We start from the raw sequence: 15,400 nt of genomic DNA, 5'->3' as shown, positions 1-15,400 counted from the left end.
GTTCTCTTATATGTTTGTATGTTTAACGCATAATTATATAAATGAATATATATATATATATATATATATATATATATATATATATATATATTATTATTATTATTATTGTTATTATCATTATTGTTATTGTTATTATTATTACTATTGTCATTAAATACATTATTATTTTTATTGTTATTATTACTATTAATATTACTATAATATATACCTCACTAAAAGGGATACATGCAAGATTACCTACAAACTACTAGAAAGAAGGAATGCCTTTCTGATAAACGGTACAGACATCAGAATATAATATAGTATTCATATATTTTTTGCTGAAAATGTATTCTCTCCTGAATAAGCGAATTAGCACAAAAAGAAGCAATAAAACAAAATACAAAGACAAGTCTGAAATACAAATCGCTCCTCATGCAAAAGCCACTTGAACAAGCCAGGAAATCATCACTAATGCACGGCAACATTTAATTCGTAAGTGCTTTAATAACTAATGATCAGGTGTGAGATCACTACAGAATTAATTTTCCACAATCGTTTTCATCATTCATGATATATTTTTTTTCTCTCTTTGTATTGGCTACATAGCACCAAACCATGGAAGATACATTCTGAATGAATTTCTAAATTTAGCATCATGTTTCGACAGTTTTAACGACAGTATTCAAAACCCGGGCCGTGTAACCAGAGGTCATTTCCGAACCATTTTTATAGTAATCTGAAAATGGGGAGTAAAATTGTGTGTAAGCACAACAGTGGACATTTTATCAAAAATCGGATGCAAATTAGGGAACTTATTAAAATGTAAAGTTGCCCTAATTTTACAAGATAGTTTTTTTTTTCAACATCAGTCAATATAAACATGCGAATGAGTTAGTCGATAATTTCATCGCCTCACAACTTGCCATGCACATTAGATAGTTTGTACAGAAAATCTTGGAAATTTCCAGTTTTGTTTTTTGTTCAAGCGCAATTATGCCCCAGTCTCATATCTAATTTTTTTGGAGGTTATTCAGTTTAGAATAATATGATGATCTTATCCTTCAAATAATAATAATAACAAAAAAATTAAATATTGGTCATTTTCTGTGAACACGATTAATACAAAATTGTAAGGTGATGACATGTCAGCTCATCAACTGTTTGAAAACTGTTCAGTATTGAAAGTGAAAAATGAAATAGCGACATTTCACAGTTTCCCAAGGTTTTCGATTTTTTTCATAATTTTGATCAAATGTTCACTGGTGTAGTGGAAAAAAAATAAAGGTACTCTTTCTCTTTAGATAAGACTTTAACTAGTACGGAATTGCTCTTTAGGAAATGAGAGCGTATAAAGTTCATAATTTGCTCATTAACTGAATTGACGATTAAACAAGCTGGATACTTTATTGGGTCACACATGGAATGACAGATATGTTTTCTGCGTTCTGATAATCTTCTAAGCATTTCATCTCTTAAAACATGTGAATTATTTGCAATGGAGCCTTCCACACTAGGCATGATACATCCATACGGAGAAAATACACAATTATATCAATAAACAAGGGGTATAAGCAAACGAAAGACAATCGGGAATTTACGACATAAACAAGATAAATATGACAAAATAGAATCAACTTTCAACTGAAAGACAGAGAAAAGACTTAAAAGACAAACAACGCAGCAATTGCTGATTAAGAGACATGATTCTTCGTTCATACATGTGTAGTTGCAAAAACTCATACAAATAGCAAAACAATAAAATGAAAACAGAAAATTGTATTTCTAATAAAGGTCGTATAGGACTATGTATTAGACAAGTATGAGTAGGTGTTTGTTATTTTTTTATGTTGCTCTTTGTATATTCTTATTTCGCTTGCTTCGTGTCATGTGTACTTTCAGAATTCATGTGCTCGAGGAATATTACAATATGCTACGTGTTGATTTAAAAAAAAAATGCTGGTCTGCAATTTAGTTGTTATACTGAGTGGTACGCTGACGCATGAATACTGGCTCATCGTCAAACAGATTGATATCATAGTTGATGATCAGATTGTGTTAATATCATTTAGAGTTGCAAAATATTAACAATTTCTGCAACGGGTACTTGTAATCTGCATGTAATATTCATCTCATATCAAGCTATTGTATTTCATCGCACTCTATATGCTTTATGCGTGTGAGCTCTGTGTTAAGATCTTTATGTGTGTGTGTGTGAGTGTGTGTGTGTGTGTGTGTGTGTGCGTGCGTGCGTTACGTGTGAGTTATCATTGTTACCCAAGTGACAATGCTGGTTCATTTTGTCGTGTCTTCGGAATATCTTAAGAAAAAAAAAACAACAACTATAATGCATATTTCATTATGTAGTACAACGTCTAAATTCCTTGACACATGCACTATATTGTAGGTGAATATATGTAGTTCTTAGGTGATATGGGCAAGTACCGGTATAAAACAGGCAAGAAACTTAGCAATTGTGAACCTTTTTTAAAAATGTATAATGGACATTTCTGTTTCACCATGATTTTCAAGTCTTTGGCATTATGACTAATGAAAGTGCGATGGGTTTTATTATGGTACAAGCAAAAAAAAAAAAAAATAAATAAATAAATACAAATACATCACAATACCACTGCAGAACATTTCGTAAAAATGCATTCTCAGAATTTCGTCTACACCATCTAGATAAAGTATCTCTCCATAGAGCTACAAGAAAAAAAGATATTCCATACCATATTATTATGGTAAATTTGTTCGCACGTCTGTTGCATGCTCGTGCACTGGTTATCTAATGCGCGAAGGTTAAAAAGGGTTCCCTAGTATTGCAATATCTGTCATGCATTTACGTAGGAGCTACACATGGTTATTGCGAGTAATCGTAGCCAGCAGCTATATCTTGGGCACAATATTTAGTGAGCTACTAAAAACAACAGATCATGCTGGTTTATACGAAAACACACCATGACTGGAATAGTTTGTCGCTGAAAAAAAAAAGAAAAAAGGAAAAGACAGATCTGCCTCCACTGATCTCTATCTTGGCCCATTCACGCCAAAAAAAAAAAAAAAAACAACAACAACAACAACAACAAACAAACTAGTGTATGGGCGATGTGCGTGCGGTAAGATGGCGGTACAGTGGCTCCAAGGCAATTGTCAACTGAGATATCCAGGTGGTTACTACTTGTCTTGGGAATTACTGATGCGAAGCTTCTTTCAAAGTTTCCCCATATTCAGTGCATCGGGATTTTAGAGGTTTGCTGTGGTGGCTATGGGTCCCTCCTGCACTGGAGAGGTTTCCTCTTTGGGCTGCGGAAGAACAAAACATATCTTAAAGACCACTCTAACAAACTTCGTGTCGTTTTGTTTTGTCTATATTTTTTTTTCCTTTTTGCTTTGCTTTTTTTCGTCCTGGTCCTTTATCTATATGTTACTTGAATGTTCATGTTGCATATGATGTTCTGGCGCGATGAACTCAACTTTTGATTTCGTTTCGTTTTTGTTTGGTTTTTTCTTATCTTTTTTTTTTTCAAAGCCAGTATTCTCCCCTTGAGTGAACGCCAATAGTTGACCACTGCGCTGCCATGTAGCGCACGATCGTGATGAACAAGTAGAAGATAATGTTTTAAGTGCGAGGAATATGTCTTTTCTCATTATTTTGTCAATAAGACTCCAAGAATATCTCAAAAGTTTGAACGAAAGTGAAAAAGATATATTGCATGCAACATCTTCTGTTAGCGTTAACAGGGCACTGCCCAAACACAACTAACAGATTGTGACGGTGAAGCAAACAAAAATTAATGTTTATACAGTTGTCAAATAATAATGAGCGAGTGTAATTACGACTGCAAAGCACAGAGACATCATCGCTACGTTTCATCACAAGTATAACACAAACAACGATGAGGAAGCAGAGGAAGAAGAAATGAATATAAGGTGGAGAAACAGATTTACATTAACAGTGTCACAAACTGGAAATATTACTGATATACCAACAAACCACACTTCCTAACACTTTACCCGCAAATGCAAAACAAGATACGATCTAGTATAATTTGTTTTTCCTTCAGAAAAAAGAAAGAAAGAAGAAAAGTGTCATAGTACACTTTAAAAGAAGACTAAAATGCCGGTATTGCTTTATTTGCTGAGGCCGCAAACTCTAGGAAGAGCTGTGCTTTAATAATGGGATGACTTAAGATATCACCTTCCTTTATGCTCTTCAACGAGAAGCAGTGTTTACCCTTTTTTTTTCCTTTTTTTTTTTTGGTTATGTTACGGAATTGACAACTCCTACATTATCTTTTCTACTGTCTGTATACTCTTTATGAATAATACGTCACTGCTCTTAATAGAAGGAAAACAAAAACCTAAGCAAAGCTTCACGCTTTCTCAAAGTCCACTTTATATGAAAACAAGACTTTTATGACCTACTTATATTCTGATATCCCTGTCAAACATGCCCTGGACTTGTACTGTCACCGCCTGGTAATTTGTATTTTTCATATTGGCTACCAGAGATGACATTTCATGGCGCTTTGTATCCTGTGGAAAAGGCGCTCTAAAAATATCAACTATTATTACCATTTTTTCTTGCTTGTTTGCTTGCCACGGGCTGACCTGAAACTGATCCACTTCAAACCATTGGCAGACTACCCGAATGCGTTCATTAGAATCTATGCATCCTATTCATCCGATTCCTATTCGTCTCAAATTGTTCTGCGTATTGATTGCATATAATTATTCTATATCAAGTGTTATGAAAGATTTACTCTAGGTAGTAGTACATTGGTAAGATATAATGCCCATCTCTGTGTTAACATAATTATTCCCAACCAAATATCCCTTTACATGTATCAAGAAGGGAAAATGGCTACGGTTAGCAATTTACCTTGGACTTGGCTTCCTGTCTTGACTTGATTTCATTGCACAAATCCTACAAATATGGAGATATGAAAAAGATTTCAATGTTTAAATGCATGGGTATCCCCTAATGAAATTGTGTACATCATTCTACTTATGCTCATTAGGGGAAGTATTTCCACTTCAAAACTAAAATGCATCATGTTCATAAATATTATAGGTATAGGAGCATAGTGAAAACGATCGGAACCCCAAAAGTGGACGTTTCAGGCGCAACATTAACAAGGAACATGGCTGACATAGAAGAATTTTGTTTCTTGCATATTGGTATTGCACTGAATCATTATCATGAAATACTGACAAAACAACAACTTCGATTTCATGTGATTCAATTTAATGTTTTTGAATTTATACTTACGTTGTATTTCTTTGTTGTTTTCTTCATGTGGCTGCCTACTCTCCAGGACTGTAAATCAAACAACAAAAATGTTGAATGTGGCTGATAGAAACAAGATAATATAACAATCAGAGATAAAAGAATGTGAGAAAGGACTCGGCTGCAAATTATTTTGTGCAGAAGAATTACCTACAAAGCTAACCGCAGAGCAGTTAGATTATATATCTATAATTTCTCAACGTTCTACATACACAAGATTTTAAACGTGATTGTTTCACCGTGTGTGTGTTTGTTTTTTTCCTATCTCTCCCTTGTGTTTGGAAAATAAGCTACAATTCTGGAAGAGAAAAACAACCCGAAACCAATCATGTTGGTTATTTGATGGGATCAATTCTTCTATAGCCAAATTCAAGATGCTAAGAAACTGTGTTTGACGAGGAAAGTTGCGAAGGGCAAATCAGTGTGTGTTTTTTTTTGTGTGTGTGTGTGTCTTGCAACTTCCAATGCTTACATTTCAACAGAGAATGTGAGAGAATGGAAAAGAAGTATTTTTACGTTCACTCGGGGTTTTCTATCTTGTTCGTCACGACTACCTTCCCGACACGTCCCGCAACAACTTGACGTTTTGACCAATGGGTGCGTCACGAGTCTGACATCCAAGAGTCATGGAACAGCCAACTAGTCACAGAGCCGCCGAATCATACAGCTCATGAGTCATACAGTCCACGAGCTCAATAATATAGGCCAATAAGTCCTACATGAATCCGACACTAGGCGAACAAAGCCAACGAGTCCGACACAGGCAAAAAAGGCCCGTGAATCCGACAATAGGCAAGCACAACCCTCGAGTCCGACACTAGCGCAAAACAAAAATAAAAAAGAGCCCATGGGACCGAAATTACATCATGGGGATAAACAATGTACGCAGTTTTTGTTTGTTTGTTTGTTTGTTTGTTTTTTTGGTTGCCTATTGACGGACTCATGGATCTTATTTGCCTATAGTGTCGAGCTCGATCATGGGCTGTATGACTCATGGACCGTATGACTCATGGGTGTCGGGATCGCGGGATGGCCCATGACAAACACGCTCAAGTATGCTTTAAAGTGCTGTTCGATAAGTCCAACATCACCACCTTTGCGATGTCTTATAATAATGGTTACGCGTATTAAGCTCTTGACTAGTTCATTGAAAATTCTTAGATGTCAAGATATTTTTACCGGCTGTGTCCCTCCAGACCAAGGTAATGGTTTAACCTGGCAGTATAGTAGGATAAAGATGACGACAGAGTCATTGGTAGGGTAGATCTTATAAATTTCCCTTACTAAATGAGGTCATTTACTGGCGATTTTCCACTTTAGTTGCTGCTATCATAATTACCACCGCTATATTATTTTTGCCAGTAATTGTTTAGTAATGGTACTGACAGTAAGTGCCACTTGTTGTTGTAGAATATAGTCATTGTCCTTGTTAGTAACTGATAGACATGCATACCTTCACACAAGCAATGATAACAAAGACGACGTTGAATATGATTAGGGCTCCCGCCAGAAAGATGCCTGACACCACGTCGAAGAATATGGCGTCAACGGAGTTGGTGAAGACCGACACGATGGCGTTTTGGATGACGACCCCACACAAAAGAACCATACAGCACAGGACGTAATAGTCCTGGAAAGACACAAATGTGATGTCACGCAAATATGCCACCAATTTTATTCTTAAATTCTTAGATTTTGCAAGAAATTATCCTTGATAAAAACAACTCTACCTGCAATAACCGAGAACATGCAAACACGCAAATTTGTAGTAAAACGTGTGTATATATTAACCTCCGTTTCTAGATGATCAATATTACATGACTAAAATCATCGGTGTCGTCAGAGTCATCAGCAAAATTACCATTGGTGTTATCTTAAACTCGTTGTTTCCATGTCAGCTTGCAAATGTTAGCTTGGGTTCAATTGCAATGACAGAGATACATGGATTATAGTACTAACGAGTAGCGTCTGGTATGATGTGTTGGGAAGACTCTGGGCGACAACGAATTTGAAAGCCACAGCTGTGAGAAGCAGGGTGAGAGTAACTCCCAGCCGGTCCTCAGGTGCCGACAAATCCACGGCGAAGGATGAGAAGGCGAGCGGCGTGATGAAAAACTAGTAGGAATCAAAGCGAATTATTAAACATGGAATTATGCCTCGAAAGCCCATGTGAGGTCACATCTAGCCGGTCTAGGGTGGGACATTAGAAGTGTCGGAAGTGTGGTAATCTATTTCCACGGTATATTTGTTGAAAGTTTGTTTGTTTGATTTTCTTCGACATAATTTCATACATAACTAAAAATTATCTTAATATCCCAGAAAGTATCAATATCCGGATTACAATTACAATGCAAACATTCATTCGTACCCTACAAGACACTCAACAGATTTTCATCTACATAATCCAAAATCTCTTATAGCTCACAGGTCAGTGAGGAATCACGGACCTGATACATGGAATGCTTTACCCGACTCCCTGAATATTCGAACATCTCTGTTTTCTTTTAAAGCTAGATTAAAGAAATATATTTTAACTCAATATATTTAGTAAAATAAAGTATAATAACTGACATGATTTTGTTCATACTTTGGTTTGAAATTATTAGTATCATTGTACTGATATACTGAAGAATTTTATATTATAAATTGCGTCAACACAAACATTCACCTCACCTATTGCACTCGCACAGCGCTCACTCACATCTTCTTTTTCCCTCTAAAGCATACTATTGTAATGTAGAACAAACAAAAAGATCTGTACTTTCTGTGAGAGGCAAACCTGAGTTATATTTCCCATTGAGGCCATCAGCCCAGTCAAGTTTTGCTTATGCTGACGGTCTCCTGCTTACTATTTAATCAAATGTACTGCCTTATTTGTGTTATATGTAACTATCAATGTTTTACAAAGATTTTTGTTATGCATGTAGTATAAACTGCACTTTTGTTTTGTATTGCTCCTTTTTTATTTGGTTATGTTTGGTTTAAATTTGTCACATTGATGTTATTCATTTTTGATTTGATGTGATTTGAGAAGCAAAATAAAATACGAACGAACGAACAATTGGATTGGAAAAAAAAAATACATATATTTGTTCCTTGAACAAAAATGCAAATTGTTTCACCAAATTTGCAAATATACCTTAAAAATATGCAGAAGAAGGACTGCCACTATAAGCGGATGCTTAAACACGTGGCAACCTAGGAAACCTATACATATTTATACATATTTTGGTTGGCAGTATGGGGAAAAGACCTAAGCATATTATAATGCATATACAAGACGTTTGTATATTTTATTTCATAGATGCAAATAAAGATATGGTAAGCTATGATTATGAAAAAAAGGGCAATGGTGATGAAATGCTGAAGGTGATGGTGATAAAATAATTATTATCAATATCACAGATAGAACCTAAGCCTCTTCACCTGCTGGAGTCGAAGCTCTAATCTCTTAACCATAGAGGAAGACAAATCATGAATAAATACACAGATTCAAAAGCTTATTGCTGTATCACTAAACTTGTCTGTAATGGCAAAGCAGAAATTCAAAGTCCCGCACTGGGATGAGGTTTATTGTTGTATAAATTTGAATTTTTTTGATACGATACATCAAAAGCACGCAAACCATGTACATGAGGACTAGCAATACATAGCATCTTTGTAAATCATTATTCGAAGTAGCACCATTGATTGAGAACCACCCCCAACACACACCTTTTTAATTCTCTCATTATGCAGTGAGTAATTACTAGTATTGACTTCAAAGTTACCATGATGAAGGCGACGTTCCACATGTAGTAGTTTGGGATCCTCTTTACGTTCACGGTGATGTTGTAGAGAGGATACGTGTTGACCGCCCCTGAGCTCATCTTCTCTTCCTCCACTGGAGCCGCATCAACATGCTTCATCAGCCTCCACTCTTGTCCTCCTGCTCAACCATCAGCAGATAAGGACAATCATCACCATGACAACAGTGTTGTGTATAGAGGCAATAAGTGACAATAGAGGGATAGAGGGATGGGGATCGGAGCATGCAAATAATTTAATGAAGAAAATAAAGATTTTTAGCATGAAGAAAGGAACGATTTTTAAACATTAAACATGCTGAAAGAAAAGGGGACTTACACAGTTTGGGCTACTGTCTACGTGCGGGGAACTGGTCGTGAAATTTTGGTAGCGAAAAAAGAAAAGAACAAAACAGCAACAACAACAGCCATGTGAACGTATAGGTTTTTACTAGTTCTGTGAAGTATAATTTTTAAGACACTAATTTGTAGCTCTCTAAATTCCTTAGTCTTATTGGAAATCAATCTAAAAACGCGGTGAGGGACCAATCCAAACTTAGATTACAGAAAAGATTGCCTTCTAAATTCTATTACATCGAAATTTTCAACGTAATTTTGGATTGATTCCTCACCACGATCTAAAGACTTTATAGCAAGCTGTCAAGCAAAACCGATAACGTTGAATATGATTTTGAGTTTTGATTTTTTTTTAACAACATGATTTGTATTTCATGCCTACTAAACGTCACGCAATGACCATAATCCGTTGTCATGTAAATCGTATGCTTTCCAATTAGAATGAAATAATTCAAGAAAATGTAATGCAAGTTGGAAATAGATTGAAATCATTTGACAAGAAAATCCACTGCTTTTATGTCCTCCACTTTACAGACCCAGTGACGATTTAAATTCGCATTTGATTGAAGAGCGCCATTTGTGGACATTATATTACAAACATCCATCAAAAGATTTTATATCTATAAATTGATGACATACGCAGGGGTAGATCCGGGAATTCTGGTGCCACTTTCGGATTTCATTTCATTTTTTTTTCTTTTTATTTCGTTTGTTTTTAACGAAAAATAAAAGGGGGTGGGGCGTGCGCCGGGTGCGCCCTCCGCTGGATCCTCTACTGATACATGAATGATGTATTGATGTAAACCATCACTTATGACACAATATTAGTCACAAACAATGAAACATCATCAGGTAAAACAGATGTTAGGTGTTTAGGCTTACATATCTCACCTGTGAAGGTATCTGTTCGGACGCTGTCTTTCTGAGTCATGTCCTTGCTGAACTCGATCACTTTCTTTGGCCAGTCAGACATGATTTTGATGGTCAGATTCTGCATTTCATTGACATGACAACAGTCGCAAAATCAATGGCGGCGTTCGTAATTTGAATATTCAAACATTCTTTTTATTTTCGAATAAACCAGGCTTCAAAGACAAACACCATTACGCGGAGAGGAGTAAATCAAACCACAAAAATATTTAAATATCAAAGAATGTGGATTAAAGAATATTTATAATGGAAAAGGCGATGATATATTGTCATCGTCTTACAAAGTGCCAAATCATTGCATCTCTGGGGTTGAAAATGAGAAGAATACAATTTTTTTCTCATTAAATTTAGCCGAATAAAGGAGGAAGATTTATCACAGTTTTGAATGCATGCGAAAAATGAAACCTGTCACCCTATTATCATGGTCACCTTTTGTATTTAGATGTTAATTGGCGTACCAATGTTTTTCTGAAAAAAAAAATCTGAAAACAGAAAAATGCATAACTTTGATTTGTTTGTCTGGTTTTAACGAAACTTTTACCATGCAGATTGATTGACTCCATCATAGAAAAAATTCAGGCAGAGAGAGAAAGTTAGAAATATAATTCCATATATTCTAAAAATATATATATATATAACATTCAATGTATGATATTATTAACATCGCCGTTTATAGAGTTAGAACACCAGTCACATTGTCACCTTCGATGCAGCAATTCAAAGCCTTAAATGTTAGCGACTCAACTGTGAAAGTCGTGCAGGTGATATGTATCTGTATCAATTGTCCTACCAACCTGGTAGTCGAAAGGGAAGTCGGTCAGCCTCATGACAGATTTGAAGGTGCCTTTCATCCTGATCGACAGCTGAGCGTCGGGAATCGGGTCTGTCTCGTCATCGTACGGCGACTTGAGTCCCACGCGGTGCTTCACCTCGTACTTGTCAATGCTGACGGCGTTGAAGAAATAGATTCGGGGGTCCCAGTGTTCACTCCAGTCTATCTCCTGCAGGGATACAAGTCAATCAGAAGGCACATCGGTTAGATATGTTTCATCCCCATAATAATCATTATATTCCTTATCATTGTAAATCATTATTATTCTTGATATTTAGCACAAAATTATATTTCTGCCGAAAAAAAAAAGAAATGCGTTGATGTCTTTCCATTTATATACAGACGATTCGAGTGTTTTCACATAGTCGACTATTATGAACACACTTTGAACACACTGCGAACACCCGCTGGGGCACTGCGTTCTTTCCAGTCACGCCAGTAAAGGGATTCTATACTCACGTCAGCCTTGAGCCCCTTGATGCTTGGTTCCTTCCACTTGATGGTGAGGGCGAGCTCGCAGTTGAATTCCTCCTTCAACGTGTCGATGTCGCCGACGGTGATGATGTTTACCCGGACTCGAGCATCAACCTATAGATCAAAGGTACAAGAACGGAACAAAAAAGACAGAAAAGACTTTAGAAAACTAATCCTTCCATCCATAATCATGCCGATACTTTGATAGAACGAACAATCACATGCGATTTCAACTTCCCATAGTAAACTGCATGCGACAGTCTGGATACTTGCTTTATATACTTAATTTTGGGTTGTTTTTGTTTTTGTTTTTGTTTTTTTTTTTTGGGGGGGGGAGGGATTGCATTAAAATCTAAATCCCTTCAAATCATGCAAACGGTTGAATAAAACGTTTCTGAAGTATTTGAAATTACAGCAACAAATCACGTTAAAGAGTGGCATTGGGTTTAAAAGAATTTGGTTCATTAAAGGGGCCGGTACAGTACTGGTAGAGGTGAGGATTCAGCTTGAACGTTTTGCGAGATATTTAGAAACCACTCTGCGAAATGTTAAAGAGCATATAATTCTAAGGGGAATCAAACGTTTATTTGTTGAAAATCGGTTTTGAAATGACTGAGTAAAACAAAGAGATCCTAATAAAAGTCGTGGCCTGTACATTTTATTAGGATCACTTTGTGGATATATTAGTCATTTCTAGGCCAGTCATCAAATAAACGTTGAATCCTTCTTGAAAATACATACTCTTTCATTTTTCATAAGCCGTTTCTCATTGTTTTACACAAAAAACAACAACTTAACATGCATCCTCACCTCAGCCAGTACTGTACGATCCCTTTAAAACACAAAGTGAGGATTTATTATCTGTCATATATACAAAAACAAATCATGATGATTTACACCTCCGTATACTTGTTTTGACTTCATCAATTATATCTCCTTAGACGGGTGTAAAAACCTCTTGAAAGTGAAGAAAAAAGGTAATACTGTATATCTGTATACGTGGTTATCATTACTACAGCCGTTTTCTCCTTGTTACTACTGACAGATTCGTATGACGTGAGTACCACTGCAGGCATCATGGTATCAGTTATAAAGCTATAATATTCATATTAACGTATATCATGCATCTAATATTGTAGAAAAGGTACGGAAGCACAGGGAAGTCTACAATTATTCTCTGATTATTTCTTATGCGGGGAAATTCATGGGTACCTTTAATGAATGGGATTATGAGTCACAGGGCGTGTTGAAAGGGCTGGGTGCCTGGCACACGATTATGTGCCTCTTTGCCAATAACATGACATTTCGAAGTGAAGTAAAGTTGGGAAATCCCGACATCCATCCAACACCCAATCCGAAAGCGCAACTACAATGTAATGTACCTGCCCGTGACGGGTGATTGTAAAATGAGACCACACGCAATTCAAAAGATTCACAAACAATAGTTATTGCTCATTGAAACATGTTATTTGAAAATCACCCGGTGTATTGAGCAGGTCCTCCTATACGAAAGTGAACAATGCCGTGTGTCGTTTTCCCCAGTCCTATTCGATCAGTTTCAAACTGTCAATCTATATGCTTCTACGACATACGATTAAGTCCATATCTACATTCCGATATGTTTCAAGGTGTTTCTCTGTGCAATTTCATAAAGAGCAGGAAGGGTTTCAGACCTTTACGCAGTCATCAGAAGGAATAGTACAGAACATGTATGTAGGGTACATGATAATAACTTATTGTCTTTTCTGACTCTGTTCACGAATTAAAATCAGACGACCCATTTTCTACAAATCCTGAGGAACGCAAACAAGCAAGTTTCATCAAAACTCAGTTCCGACATCACTAATTCGTGACATAATAATTTTGATTATAGCAATAGCGTATTAAGGACGGCCATGTCAAGTAAATGGGAATGTTACAGATTGGCGAGATGTTGACATAAGAAGTGTGAATGAATTTATTCAATCCACTATGCGTCTGAAGTGAAATTAAAATGTCTGCTTAATAAAAAAAAAACAACAACAATGAGGTGAATGAAAAGTGGACATACAAAAGAAGAATCACTACCCCTAGTCATCCTTATAAAAAGAAAAATCGATTGAGAGAAGATAAATGTAACAAGTGATTGCTATTCTAATAAGATTCTAGATTATTATATACAATTAGAAAATGAGATCATTATTGTGCATTTTGTGAAAAATAAGAACACATTTGACTCTGAAGCCAAAATTCTAAAGCTTTAAATGCGAGAAATTGTCTATAGCCAACGTAATATATAACGTAGTATTTAATCATTGACATAATTACCAGTACGTGAATCCCTTATTGTTTAAAAATAGGCAACAGGACAAAAGTCCATGAAAGGACTAGTACTATGACACTATACATAACTATACCATAATGAACTTGATTGAACGTTTAAGTCTAGATTCTTATTCGTCGCCTTATAATCAATCACAACATTGAAATATGAAGAACAGTGAGTAGTATGGTTAAGGAATGTGGCTAGAATAGTCCTTTCCATTATTTAGAGGATAATCAAAGAAACTATATGTTTTAATCAATCATACTCATACTATATCATCAGCGTCATTGATGCCTTTGCGATTCTAATCGTCTGACAAAACAAGCAATGTAGAGTTACCTTCATGCCGTCGTTTCTCTTCTTGTGAACCACCTCATTCGGTTGGTCTCTCCCATTCTCCTCAATCTTCCGCAGGAGCTTCTCCATGTTTGCCATGGTTGCCTTCACTTCCTGCAGACTGGATGCCGACGCCATTTTGTTTTATAGATCGCACTGGAATGATAAGTCAATTAATGAATCAGTTGAGAGTACAGAGTTACCCTCACCTTGACAGGTATATTGAGAATTCTTGGAAAATTAATGTTACGTACTAGCGCCAGACAAGATTCGGATGATTTCCATGACAGCAAAGGCATGAAAGTTGTCTAGATTTGCAATCGTTTTCCATAACATTCAGTTTGTTCTTGATGATTTCTGTGCCAGTCTTCCAATACTTCTGTGAACGTTTACAAACATTTGAAGTCGAAAGTTTTGAATGAAATCTTTATCTTCACTTCCTTTAAAATTCTGCATTGTCTCTTAGGTTGAAGAAAACAACAGCATGTGCTTTGAGATAATGTACTCCCTAACGAGCGTCCGACAATCAAGGAACCACTGATTACTGCGAGTATGTCTTTAACTATTCTATGCCGTCCAACTCTATCCCTCCCTTCCCCTCCTCCTCCTCTCCCCCTTCCCCTCCCCTTTCACTTCCGCAATCAATGTTGAATCACCAAAGCGACGGTGTATACATGAAGTCGAAACCAAGGCTTGGGGTAATTAGAGGTTCCCGATTAACTTAATGTAAAGGTGTCCCAAATGTGGTTACAGCTCGTTATTCCGAAGGTTCGTTATTCCGAAGGCTCTTCAGTCCGAAGATTCGTTATTCCGAAGGTTCGTTTTTCCGAATTTCATTTTCGGATTAACAAATCTTCGGAATAACAAACCTTCGGATTAACGAACCCTTTTTCATTTTCGGATTAACGAACCTCTAGGTATAGGGAATTTGTGTGTTTCAGATTAACGAACCTTCGGAAGAACAAACCTTCGGAATAACGAACAGCACCCCCCAAATGTTACCGTGCATTATAAAAACACAACAAAATGTTGCACGCATTGATTTTGTGTGAGAACTGAAAATAGGTGAAACGGATCAACCCATCAGTCAATTTTGAGTTGTTCATAGT

The 15,400-nt window shown here is 36.3% G+C and overlaps 1 protein-coding gene across 1 annotated transcript; it reads right to left on the bottom strand.

Annotated features, from left to right (window-relative positions):
* Nucleotides 1-3,124: 3,124 nt before the first annotated feature.
* On the bottom strand, nt 3,125-14,429 carry LOC140238059 (cys-loop ligand-gated ion channel-like). Its single transcript, XM_072317983.1, has 10 exons — nt 14,295-14,429; nt 11,636-11,764; nt 11,139-11,345; nt 10,306-10,405; nt 9,043-9,200; nt 7,232-7,387; nt 6,726-6,902; nt 5,255-5,302; nt 4,865-4,909; nt 3,125-3,285 (listed from the first exon to the last, which is right to left on the bottom strand). Exons 1-10 carry the CDS (start codon nt 14,427-14,429, stop codon nt 3,226-3,228), a joined length of 1,215 nt encoding a protein of 404 aa, XP_072174084.1. The 3' UTR covers nt 3,125-3,225.
* Between the last annotated feature and the right edge of the window lie 971 nt (nt 14,430-15,400).

The sequence above is a fragment of the Diadema setosum genome, chromosome 14 (assembly GCF_964275005.1).
Source record: "Diadema setosum chromosome 14, eeDiaSeto1, whole genome shotgun sequence".
NCBI lineage: Eukaryota > Metazoa > Echinodermata > Echinoidea > Diadematoida > Diadematidae > Diadema > Diadema setosum.
This window is presented reverse-complemented; position numbering and strand designations above follow the sequence as displayed.

What these genes read in the sequence shown, in the direction of transcription:
- LOC140238059 (XM_072317983.1), bottom strand. Translation starts at nt 14,429, where the DNA reads ATGGCGTCGGCATCCAGTCTGCAGGAAGTGAAGGCAACCATGGCAAAC. An exon ending in AGAGAAACGACGGCATGAAG is followed by an intron (nt 11,765 to 14,294) that starts GTAACTCTACAT and finishes TTTGATCTATAG; the next exon opens with GTTGATGCTCGAGTCCGGGT. An exon ending in CCGAACAGATACCTTCACAG is followed by an intron (nt 9,201 to 10,305) that starts GTGAGATATGTA and finishes ATGGTTGAGCAG; the next exon opens with GAGGACAAGAGTGGAGGCTG.